Genomic DNA, 13197 nt, shown 5'->3' on the forward strand with positions numbered 1-13197 from the left:
GTATTTAGCCACATAAGTGACAGTAGGTCTGGAGTAGACACTACAGAGTTGATACAGATCACCTCACAGACTAGCTTCGGAAAATTCCATAACACAGAGAGGAATACACCATTGTCACTGACAGACAAAGAGCATGGCAGATTGTCAACCACCAGACATGTATAAATCTGAGTTCTTTGCAACACAAAACAATGAACTACTTTAGAGAAGTTTTCAGCCCAGGACTCCTTTCACTCTGGTATCTTCTTCCGCAAGGAGACATAGAAATATCTGGAGGCATATTGACATGCAGACCAAGATGGCAGCTAAACATTCTAAGATGCCAAGCAATGCCTCCCCAACCTCATGGTGCAAATAAAAGAACCAGTCCAGCATCCTATGCTGAGGATGCTTCAAAGCATTTCATGTTGAATGGGGCAAGCATACACAAGAAGCCAGACTTTATCAGCACTGACCTAGGAGCCTTATCAGTAGAAAGACACTTGAAAGACTGTCTTAGAAGTTGAGCAACAGACCAGTGGATGCAAGGATGACAGAATGAGGACTCTGCCCATATACAGGATCTACTCCATGAGCATCAATCACTGTGTGCCTGGCAGAAGGACCTATCACTGGATATGCAGCTACTTATGAAAATAATAACAAGTCTGGCCAAAGCTCTACCCCAAAGTGAGTTTAAAGGCCTTTGGTTAAACACCATGAAAAATATAAGCAGAAAATGCTAAGCATGAAAACTTTAGCACAACTCTCCTTTCTACAAAAAAAAAAAAAAAAAAAAAAAAAAAAAAAAAAAAGGTCAGGATTAAAACAAGATCCTGGAACCCAAGTACATTAAGATAATATTTCAAGTTTTAGGCCCCATCAGTCACATAGCCATGAAATCTTGATAATAATTTGATGCACAGAGGCATTGACATAAAGAAGAAACTATTGTGTTTGTACATAGTTTCAGTCAGTGTTCTGGGAGGATACTTCAGTAGGCTGAGAGTCCAGTGTGTTCTGGAGTCTGATATACATATACATATGCATGGCTAGAGTATTTTAGTCTCACAGAAAGCCTACCCACAAGGTAGATGTGAGGGTGTCCTTCTCACAGTCAGTTATCAGGAAAACAAACTGGGTTACAACAAGTGAGTTTCACCATCAGTTTAGACATGAGGATACATCTTCCTCTGTGCTTTAATGTACCTAGCTCTTTTCCTACCTGTTTACATATCAACCAAAACCTTAGGAATGGAAGATGCTATGTTGCATATCAGACAACAAACTATAGACCCAGGAATTGGAGGTGGCCTTGGAGACACTAGCAGTGGCCAAGGAGGAGGGGCACTGGAGTTGGTAAGGACAGGAGCAAATGGGACAAGTGGCAAAGTGAGTCTCCGAGTAGTTAAAGAATGTGCAGGGCTAGAAGCAGAGCCAAAGGAAGAGCTGGAGGATGAAACTAGAAATGACACAAAGACTATCACAAATGCAGCAATAGATTACACCCGTGAATCCAGCAGCATCATTCAGAGTTGTGTACTACAGAGAGAGGAGGAGCATAAAATCCGGTCTATCAACCTGACACCAAGGAGATTGTGACCAGGAAGAGCAGAATGGCTGCTGCTCTGAGCACACCGCTGGGACAGCAGGTATAATGAAAAGCCAGAATCACTGTCCTGGACCTGGATAGATAATCATATTTTTGACAAGAAAGCGAATAGTTTGGAAAGATAACAGTAAAATTGAAATAGACTAAAAACTAATTTTGACTTTGCTGTAATGAAATTGACTATTGAAAGGACATCACCATAGCCTGGGGACTGAAGGGAAGGAGGAAGGGGACAATGTGCTCTTAAAGTTCTAGTTCATTCTCAGTCCCAGAAGAGGGATCAGGAACTGAAAATAGTTCCAGGTCATGGGGCTTGACCTGTGATTTTTTTGTTTGTTTGTTTTATTTTCCTTTCTAGATAATTGTGTTTTAGGTGTAATACATATTCATGTATGCAGAGTGCAAAATATATAAATTTAATTATATGTACCTTAGTGGGAATTGGGAAACTTTCCTGGAATTTATTGAGTTGTCATATATGTTCATGTAATTCACGCTGATACACATCCCATTATTTGATATCCCACTTCATAGATAATGAGACTGAGAATCACATAAATAGCTCATGGGTGTACAGAAAAGCAAAGAGAAAGCTTGGGCAAGAGGAGACAAAGTACCACAGAAGCCAGGGCTGCCTACTTTTCAGCAGGCTGTTCTAAGGACAGTTTAATACTATAGGCCAAAGGAAGTCTGCTTGGGAAATTCAGGGAGGAAAACCATGTTGTGAAAAGTAACAAAAGGAAACAGAAACAATCATGCTACCATGGAAAGCTAATTTACTTTTACTTATCATGTTGTGAAATTCATGTAAGGAAATAATCTACACTTTGGAACTTATTAGTTAGAATATGCTGGAAATAGAAATGTGTTCCAGTGCTTCCCAAATTACTGGATAGTATCTTTAATAAGTGTTCTTCTAACTTTATGAACTTGCTGCAGAAAATTTATAGCACTATTTGATGTTGGGGAAGAAAGGAAGTAATTAGTATGTTGTGTGCTTGTGAATAATGACTTATTAGCAAAGGAACTGAAAGTGCAAAGGAGAAGCTAGTAATGTGAGTTCATATTCAAGAAGGTAGAGCATTCTTAGTAAGACTGAAGTAGCACATAGCCTCAGTTGTTATAAACTGAGTGCCTTATTTCTGAAGCATAGCAGACATCAAAAGAGCAATCTGAGTGTTCAAGGAGCCCCAGGCATGACAGGATTAAAGGGTCTCCTTGGAGAAGAAAAGCAGGGTTCCAATAGTCCTACTCTAGTCCATTCTAGTCACACCTGTGTCCACTTCACATGGTCACCTTGCCCACTGTGCATCGCACAGCCATGCCACCTGTATTCTTCTCACAATATCCCTGCCCCATGTGCATACCCCTTAGACACTCCACTCAATATGCATCACATACAGCCCTTCCCTATTGTATCTGCCACATATAGTGACCCAATCCCATGACCCTGCCTAGGCACCCTTCCCATACACATCCTATAGTGTGTTGCCTTATGCATACTACATCACTTTGCCCTCATACAGCACAAAGTTATGAGGAATATCACATGCCAAGAGTGCAGGAACTCCCCACAGAGAGTCCTCCAGATTCATAAGTAATGTTTCAATAATGATTTTTGGGTCATACACAATTTCATTGTTGCTGGAACACATATCTGATCAGAAGCATCTCTGGGAAATAAAGGTTTCATTTCTTCTTACAGTTACGAGGGGAAGTTTCATCATGACAGGAAAGGTATGGCAAGAATAAGAAGCAAACATCACATACCCACATTAGCAACGAGGAAGCACAGAGGGGATACAAAGTAGGGCTGAACTGTAAAAACACAATCCCCTCCCCCACCGCCCAGTAGTCCACTTCCTCCAGAAACTCTCCACTTCCTAAAGGTTCAACAATCTCTCCCAAAGAGCACCACCAGCTGGGGATTAAGTATTCAAATACCTGAGATTGTATGGGACATTTTATTTTTAAACCACCACATGTATTAGAGGGAGCACTTAGCATTGAAGGATTTTAATATGCTTCCCCACTGGCTTCCAGGGTTATGCTTTTCACCATTGCTGTGTTCCAGTTATGTTAAAGACTTGTCCTCTCTCTCCTGTTTCCGCCTTAAACAGGAGTTTTCCAAGTGTAAGTTTTCATCACTGTGGAGGTATCAGCCACATCTCCCTGTGCTTGCTAATAACCCCTCCATTAAGCTTTCTGGAAGTGCTGTCTTCACATATCTGTTGATTTCTATCAATGACAGAGCAATAATAGAAAAGGCTGCTAGGTACTGCTCCATGAAGATGATCCCTTCCAGAGTAAGTACATAGCTGAGATATGCCACTGCTCTCCAGGCCTCTTCCCTGTGACTCCTACCTCTCCTCTAGTCCTTCTGGCCCATGTTGGGAGGGAGGAGTCTAGTGACCCCTGTTTTCTGACAATGATTTTTTTTTTCCTTCTCAGAACCACATGACATTCACTGACTTTCTGCATTTTTCTGTTTCCTTGTGGAAGAGCACAGGGAAAGGAGCTCTATTGGCTATCATGTTAAAGAAATAGGTTGCAGAAAAAATACTTCTAAGCAGAGTCACAAAGAACTATATATGATCAAAGGGCATTGCTGGCTGAGAGGCAAAGGAACTCTGATGAGGTTGGAGTACAATCCATGTTTAGGATAGAGCTGGGCAATCCATGACATTTACATCTGTTACATGATCAACTGGGACATCAGCAAACCTCACGTGCCCACACACCCTTTTCATTCTGTCACCAAACACACACACACACACACACACACACACACACACACACACACACAATCTATATTAAAAAAAACAAACAAACATAAGAGAGCTGGGCATGGAAGTGCATGCCTTTAATCCCAGCCCAGCACTTGAGAGGTAGAAGGATCTCAGTGAGTTTGAGGCCATCCTGAGAATACACAGTGAATTCCAGGTCAGCCTGGACTACAGTGAGACCCTACCTAAAAAGTAATAAAAAAAATCAAATGAATACATATTTGTGTAGAATTCAAGATTGATAAGGGGAAAATATTTTAAGAAAGCATGTTCATCCCTATCCTATATATGATTCAAAGATTCAAGTGGTAAGTATGACTGTCCTGACCATGGATGGTATGGGGGAAGACAGCCCCAGGCCAGAAGGTCCAGAAAAATCATTTCACTCTGCCCCAACAGAACCTGGAAATGTGCAGTTCTCATTTCAAGCATTCATAAACTCTAATTAAAAAGAATAAACACTGTGTTGTGGCACATGCTTTTATTTCCACCCCGTGGGAGGCAGAGGTGGGAACATTGCTGTGAGTTCAAGATCAGCCTCATAGCACAGAGCAAGTTCCTGGTCACCCTACGCCAAAGTGAGCCTCTACCTCAGGAGAAAAAAAAAAAAAAAATCTTAGCTAAAATAAATAAATAATTTAAATGAATCATGCCCATTGCTTTCACTGAAGCCTGATGCTGAGACCCATGTGGACAATGTGTCCCCAACTCTTCTTTGGCATAGCAGCTTGAAGGGTCACAGTTCTGTGCAACTCCTACCACATCCCACCTCAGAGGCACTGAGTAGAACATAATCTGTAAGTAAAATAATCTACAGGGAGAGTAAAGATAGCAGAAACCAGTGGCTTACTAAACTGGGGTTGAAATGTTAGAATCCTGACTTGGTACTTAATGTGCTCTGGCATCTTCCTAGTCTCCTGGCTCAGACTTTCTGGTGATTTAAATATTTAATATCAAATTAAATATTTAGTGACGGCTTATCTTCTAGCACTAGAAGAGGCTATGTCTTTCATCCACTCATAAAGTAAAACTCAGAGAAAATGGAAATATGGAAGAAGTGGTGTTTCTGATGTACAATATTCCTGACCTCCTTGTTCATCATGGATGCTGGCATCAATCAACAATCTCTACAGCTCACCCAGCACCCAAAACAAGGGAATGATGAATGTTCACTAATGTCCCAAAGCTTCACGGTGATTGTCTGCTAATCTTTGCTCCATTATGAAGTCAGATGAATCTCAGAGATCTCAAGTAAGACAAGCTGGTGGGGACCATCAGTAATGGGCCACAGGACAGCAATAAAAATGGTAAAACTGGCAGCCTCAGCTTTGGCCACCCACTTTCCACCACATTTGGCTGATAACCAGTGTAGGGAGGTGCAGGAGGTGCATGATGTCCAGAATACAGACAAGTGTATAAAGCAGATATTTTCCCTCAGTGACTCACAAAACATAAATTGTCACTTGGCTAAAATGAGACAGGGGCATGTAACTCTGAGCAAACATAGGAAGTGTTTGCTGAATCTTAGTGAGTGATGGCCATGAGCTAGGCCTGAGAGGAAGGACAGTGTTTTCGGGTGGAAGTAGGGGAAGGATCTTTAGTGCAGGGGCAGTAACATACCAGCTGTGACAAAAGAGATGCAGGTGGGTCAACAGAACTACTATAAATCAGGCAAAGACATGGCTGTAGCCCAGGGCATCTATGGGGGTCAGGGCAATGGGGATGAGGGGACGATATCAATTAGCACACAGTGAGTGTTGGCACCACTGTGGTGGGTAGATGGGGCTACAGTGGCAGAAGGAAGTGGATTCTTCAGCTAAAACATTAATGCTGGAGAAGAATGGTCATACTTGATCTCCTAGGACTGCTGAACATGATAGATAGAGGCTATGAACTGATGAATGCTGTAGTGTTTTAAAGATCATAATGTAGGTTTTTCCTCACCACACCTCCTGTAATTCAGTGTCAGTATTCCGGGGATACAGACTCTGAAGTCTAGCTTGGTCTAATCTGTGGTATGGAGATCCCCAGGTGACCTAATGCTCATGGGAGGAACCAATGACAGTGGCAAACTTAATGGAAACATCAAGGATGCTATGTGGGGCACCTTCCTGAGGCATGGGGGAGGGTGAAAGAAAGAAAAGATACAAGACCCTGTCACTGAATAGTACCCAAGAGATGTCTAGGCAAAGAGGTCTGGTAGAGCCACCAGGATTATGAGGTATTAGCATAAGGCTTGCAATATGGGGTCTCTGGATGGAAAAAAGCTTGGGGGACAGCTGGATTTGGATCTTTTGAATGATGCTATGTACATTCCTTGGTTACTTAGATAAATTCCTCCAAAAAATGTACAGAAAACTGAATCAGAATATTATATGAACTAGAGTATACCTGTTCAATAAATAAGGCCCAAATGAGCCGATATACTGAAACAAAAATAAACCACACAAAAGGATGACAGGCAAATAGACTCTGGGCCTGTTGCCCATTAAAAACTGATTGTATGTCTCCTTCTGCCTCCATCCCTGTCCTCTCTCCATAACTTGTCCATAAAACACCCAATCAGCACACAAGAACATGTTGTGTAAAGGCTCAGAACCCTCTAAGACTAAATTGAGTTTAAAACTAGTGTGGCTCCAAATAATAACGATTTGTAGGAAGTAAAAAAAAAAAAAAAAAAAGAGTCTATAGCTTCACCTGTTCTTAGATGATGTAACGACACCTAATTTTGGAGGTCATACAATAAATGATTAACTTTGATGATGCATCTGACATGAGCTACGAGAAGGATTTCCGTATGACTCCAAAGAAACTTGAAGGCATTTTTGTTAAGAACATGACTCTTCCCTGAAGCCTGCAGGTACCTGATGGATGTCTGTGATGTGATGAAGACTTGATGCCTCTGCCTTCATGCTATGTCTGTCCCCTCTGCTGCCTCAACCTCTGAGTCAGACTTCACTCACCTCTGCAGGCAGACATGCTGATCACTTCAGAAATGTTTGTCCCCAACTGAAGAACAGAGGAAACTTGTGCTGTGTCAAGTGGGTATCTGTTCCTTCAACCAGATTTGGTAATTACACTTGTGCTAGAGGATGATGCCACCAACAGGAGGAACTCACCTGTTTAAATTCACCAACCAATTCATCCCCATTAACCCCATTGGTCATAGGGCAGGATGTATGTGGCCAAGAAGAGGAGCCCCTGCAACATCAATGTCTACAACTAATGGGCAATTACTGAGCATTAGTACACACAGAAAAAAAAAAAAAATCAATAGACGCTTAGTGCCCCATTTGTTGAAGCAAGGGGCATGGTCACCTGCCAGTATAGCTTCCCTCAGCCCCGCTTCCAGTTGCAGGATCAGGGTTCAGCACTTGTGGCTTGGATTCATGTCCATCTATGCCATAAAAATCCTACCATCAATATTAAAAATATGATAAGATCTAGACAGCCCAGGGATTGGCCAAGACTTTGCTTCTTTCCATGCTTCTTTCTCACATTGGTCATACATCTAAGTCATTCTACCAAACTCCCCACCATGTCATTTACACAAAAGTCTCCATTTCAGAGTCTGATTATAGAAAAGGGTCACTTGGCATAGATTAAAGCTCTTGCAGAGTTTTAAAATTTCAACTTTGGTACACATCTGTCCTCCTGCCCCATTATGCCCAGGTGGACTGTGCACAGCATTTATACAGAAGGTGATATAAAAGTATTCAATGGGACTTCTTCCTTTCAGGTTTTAGGAACCATGCCATCATCCCGACAGAGTGTTTAGGAAATACATTAACTTCCTGCTAACGATCAGGGGAATGAGCTGAATTTCTATGAGACCAGCACACTTTCATCTGTTCACTCCTGTAATCACATCAGGAAATGTGTGTCATGGCCACATCCCTCAACAAATATTTCCTTTTAGGCAGAGGACCTCAGTGATTCCATGGCACTGGGGTTATATCTGAGTCCCTTCTGCCACAGGGCTGGGACACCTTCCTCCTCTTGGTGCCACACAGAGTCGTCCACTCATTATACAACGAGAGATTCATGGCTATAGGGCAAATGTGTAAGTGAATGGCTACTTGCTTCTGTTAGTGTTTTGTTCAAGTGGCAAAGGGAAGGCTGGATGCAACTTGGGCTCTGGTATGAAATGGAGATGTTTGAACTCAAGACTTGTACTGAAGGCATTCATAATAGGACTTGAAAATTGGTCTTGTTTTCACCCTATGGCAATATGTCATCGGCAAAATTTCCTTTAGTTTACCTCCTGCTAGAATTTACATAGCTTCAGCAAAGAACATAAAACATAGTTTGTGAAAACAGTTCATTAATCTGTATGAAGAACTGTAACTGAGTGTTATTTTTCTGACAAAAAAGAGGTTCAGAGGGGAACCACTGGATTACACATGAAGCCATAAAAGGTGGAGCTACCAAACCTGAGGCTTGTAACTGTGTGTGGCAACCAGCCATTGAACTTACTATGGATCAGCAACCATAGGCTGACACCCCAGGAGTTGCCAAGTAGTTCTGGCCTGGGTGCCTGGGAAGTCCTTTCTTTCCTTCTTTGTAGGTGTCCAGTATATTTTGATACATATTTTATTTTACTTAATTATACATATTTTACTCTAAATTTACATATGATACATTTTTTATGTATTCATTTATAATCGCATACACAGAGAGATTGAGCATGCTGGGGCCTCTAGCCACTGCAAATGAAGTCTAGATGCATGTGCCATCTTGTGAATCTGGCTTTACATGGGTATGGGTATGGGGGAATTGAATCAGGGTCCTTCAACTTTGCAGACAAGTGTGTTAACTGCTAAGCCATTCTCCAGCCTCTGCATTATATTCTAAATGTGCTCACCCTCAAATTCATTGCATTCCTGTAATGATTTAACAAGAATTCTAGCATTTTTAAGTGTGAGTGCTGTTTACAAAGCATCTTTGAGGCTTATTATATATATGAGTCTCTGTGAAGACCCTAAAGGAAACACAGAGGGAAAACATCTCTGAGGAATTTACTTGGTCCAGCAAGAAGGGAAAGAGCATGAGATTGCTACTCCTCTATTGCCCTCCTCAGTGGATAAAGCCTTTCTTATATAATGAAGAAAATGGCTAAAAATTTCCAATTAAAACGATAAATTCAGGGCTTGGTAGATAGTTCAGCAGTGAAAAGTGCTTGCTTGCAAAACCTCAGGGCCTAGTTTTGATTGCTAGGTACCCACATAAAGTAAGACTTGCAAACTGGCTCATGTATCTAGAGTTTATATTCAATGAAGTTGCCTTGGCATGCCTATTCTTTCTCTCCCTCTCTCTTTGCAAATAGATAAGTAAAAATATTTAATAAACAGAAATAAAGATGGAAAATTATGGAAAGTATCAGTTGAATTATTTCTCTGTATTATGGGCTTTACATGCTTATAACTGATCTGTGCAACAATCATGTGAAGGAAATGTTATTACGATGATTTTTCCCTCTCTTTATTTTCTATGAGCAAAAATGTGGAGTGCTGACATAGAGTTGAAATAATCTGCTTGAAATTTCATACCTAAGTGACAGAATTAGAACCCATAGAGGTAAAGCTCAGACCCTGAATTATTTTATTTTTATTTTTTTGTTTGTTGAGGTATGGTCTCACTATAGCTTAGGCTGACATGGAATTCACTATGTAGTCTCAGGTTTGCCTCAGACTCATGGTGATTCTCTTACCTCTGCCTCCCTATTGCTGGGATTAAAGGCATGCACCACCATGCCCTTCTCAGAGCCTGCTTTCTTGGAGATATATGTTAGTTACAGACATGAGTTATAAACACATGGAAAATTAAATCATATACCAACATCAGCTATACATATATTCTGATATTATAACTGATGAGCAACTGGTAGTCACTTTGGTGAGATACAGTCTCAGATCTCCTATGATTAGCTTATGCTTAACCATGGAGACTATCAATTTGTCAAGAAAGTTCTTTTTGATACATGCTTGTTGTACTTTAAATCCTTAATGGAGCATTTTTGTTTCCACATTTTGGAATTTTATTTATTTATTTATGAGAGAGATAATGAGAAAGAGGCAGATAGAGAATGGCACTCAGGGCCTCCAGCCACTGCAAATGAACTCCAGATGTATGCATCCCTTTGTGCGTTTGGCATATGTGGGTCCTGGGAGGTTGGACCTGCATATTTTGGTTTTGCAGGCAAATGCTTTAACAGCTAAGCCATCTCTCCAGCCCATGGAATGTTATTTTATGAAAAGATAACATATTATATCAAACAGACAACCCCTCAAGTACTAGTAACCATTCATTTTTTTATTGGCATCTTAAGTTCAGCTATTAATGGATCATTGACATTGCTAATAATGTAGTAGTTAAAGTTCAGTGCAATTATAATTAATATGCCCACTGAACAGGTTAAGCAAAGAGAAGGCATCTATACCTTACTTGAGAATTCTTAACCCTTAGCAGTCAAGGATTCCCATCTTGGAAGTGATGGATCCTCTAATCATGGAACAGTAAGCCTTGGGTATGCAATTCATACTGACAGAATAAATCCTCTGCAGGTATTCCTTCTGGGAAGCATTTGGTATTTCACTGACACTTAGATTCCACCAAAAGTTGTAGCAAGAGTACATCATGTGGAAACTATTATACTTCCTCCTTGCATTCTTGAACAACTATTTTGTCAATTAAAGTTCAGACTAAAATTTCAAATGTCAGGAGTGGCCGGTAACTATTTCTGCATTCCTTTCCAAATATTTGAGTAGGATGTCAATATTATAATTGTAGGACATTTTTATGAAAAAGAGCCATTAAGTCCACATCTGATCCATGATTCCAACAATGAGAATATCTTTAGCACACTATATATGAGGTAGGCATTTAAGAGTCACTCTCCGCCAAAGACAATTTTCATATCTTGAATACTCCCACTCACATGCAAAGAATGCAACTGCTCCAAGCAAGATCACAAGCAAGTTAATGCATATAAACTCATGGCATCCCCCCACCCATTCTGTCTAGGGTTAATTTCTGCAAGAACTTCTTGTTATGTTCTTAAGTCTAGCAACTAGACTTCTATTATGAACTTGAAAATAGAGTATGCTACGTATGCAAACTCACAACATAAAACTGAGTAAAATAAATTCCAGCTCTCCAATTGAATAGCACTCATTTTATCCACATGAATGTGTTTTTCTATCATGCCAAATAATTTGATAACCAATGATTAATGAAGAATTTAGCAAAATCCCATAATAACTGTTTCAAAGGAATATCCAAAGAACAGACTAAATGTACCATCATGAATGCTGAAATGAATGTGCACATACATTCAAGCATAGTCAATAATATCTTCCTCCCATTCAAGAGGAAAGTCTTTGGGGCTAGAAATTATAAGCCAATACCATTATGGTCAGTTTTCTATGATTTCCAGTTTTATCTGGAAGACAGAGTTCAATGACAAAGAAAGCCACAGGTCTTTCAAACATTTGACTTGGCTCACACAACTTACAAATTAAGATTATTTATATTTTCACCCTTCATTTTGAAATCTTCCATAATAAAAAAAAAAAGTATTTTAAGTACTGATCATGGAGCTATTGTCAAGCGAGCCAAGGCACATTTTATGCTTATAGCCCTTCACCTCATCTTATATGTCAACATGATAATGGCAGACATCATAGCAATTCAAACTTTCAAAGTTAAACCTTCTCAGTTTCCAAAAGGAAACATGAGTAAGACTTTAGTCCAATCACAAACCAATAGTCTGTATTTATAAACAGTGATCTGGTGTGCTAATTTCAATTTTCTCTGCCACATACCAAATGGCATACCCTCACCAAGCCTTCATTTAAAACACCAAGTTTGCTTTAGGCCTACCTTGATACACAGCCTTAAACCCAGGAGAACCGATGCTGTCATCAGACTGGAGATGGAGCCACATCTGATTGCTCATGCTAACGATCAGGTCAGGAACATTGGACCCCGTGAGGCTGCACAGAGAGGAGATGTTAGAACCTTTGCTGACCACAACAGATATATTGACTTGACCCTTAAAGAAGGATCTTGCTGTTTGAAGGAACTAATCCTTTACATGTAGATAACAGGCTCTCCTTCACAAAAGCCATAGTATCTTGTGATCTATATAGTTAAATAACAATATAACTGGTATTATATGATAATTACTCAATCACAACACACATGTATTATTCTTTCATTTTAAACTTTATGTTTTTATTTATTTGAGAGAAAGAGGCAAAGAGAGGGAGAGAGAATGAGTCAGTCAGTGCCTCCAGCCACTGCAAGTGACACATGTGCCCTCTTGTGCATCTGGCTTACGTGGGTCTTGGGGAATTGAACCATGGTCCTGTGGTTTTGTAGCAAATGTCTTAACTGCTAAGCCATCTCCCCAGCCACTATTCTTACATTTTAAAAAGCAGCTTAAAGTGACCAACCCTCCCATTTTCCTTGTCAGGTGCAAGGTTTACAGTACTAGAAGTGGAACAAACCTGCATAAACTGGGATTGTTGGATAGGCTATGTAACAGAGAGGTCTGCTACAGTTGTGTTACACCACACAATTGAAGGGCAACATCTCTGTGGTTAAAAATGCACAAGTTCATTCAAGAAGTGGTGTGATGTTTTCTGACTTTTGATGGCTATATTAATAAAAATACAGAGAATAAAAAATGATCTCAAAATTCATATGGAATGGTAGATGGATTCAGATAACTAAACATATCCTCATCAAAAGATACACCTGTGGAGGTATCACCATACCTGATCTAAAGCTGTATTACAAACTCATAGTGACAAAAAC

General features: G+C 40.2%; 1 protein-coding gene across 4 annotated transcripts in view; it reads right to left on the reverse strand.

The window, feature by feature from the left end:
* The window catches only part of Csmd1 (CUB and Sushi multiple domains 1), a 1843561-nt gene that overhangs the window by 377925 nt on the left and 1452439 nt on the right, over positions 1 to 13197 (reverse strand). For all 4 annotated transcript variants that reach the window (XM_045131039.1, XM_045131041.1, XM_045131040.1 and 1 more), the window contains one exon: positions 12259 to 12371. In XM_045131039.1, the coding sequence (XP_044986974.1) occupies positions 12259 to 12371 (113 nt within the window). The remainder of the gene's footprint in view (positions 1 to 12258; positions 12372 to 13197) is intronic.

Source organism: Jaculus jaculus, chromosome 12 (genome assembly GCF_020740685.1).
Source record: "Jaculus jaculus isolate mJacJac1 chromosome 12, mJacJac1.mat.Y.cur, whole genome shotgun sequence".
NCBI classification, from domain to species: Eukaryota; Metazoa; Chordata; class Mammalia; order Rodentia; family Dipodidae; genus Jaculus; species Jaculus jaculus.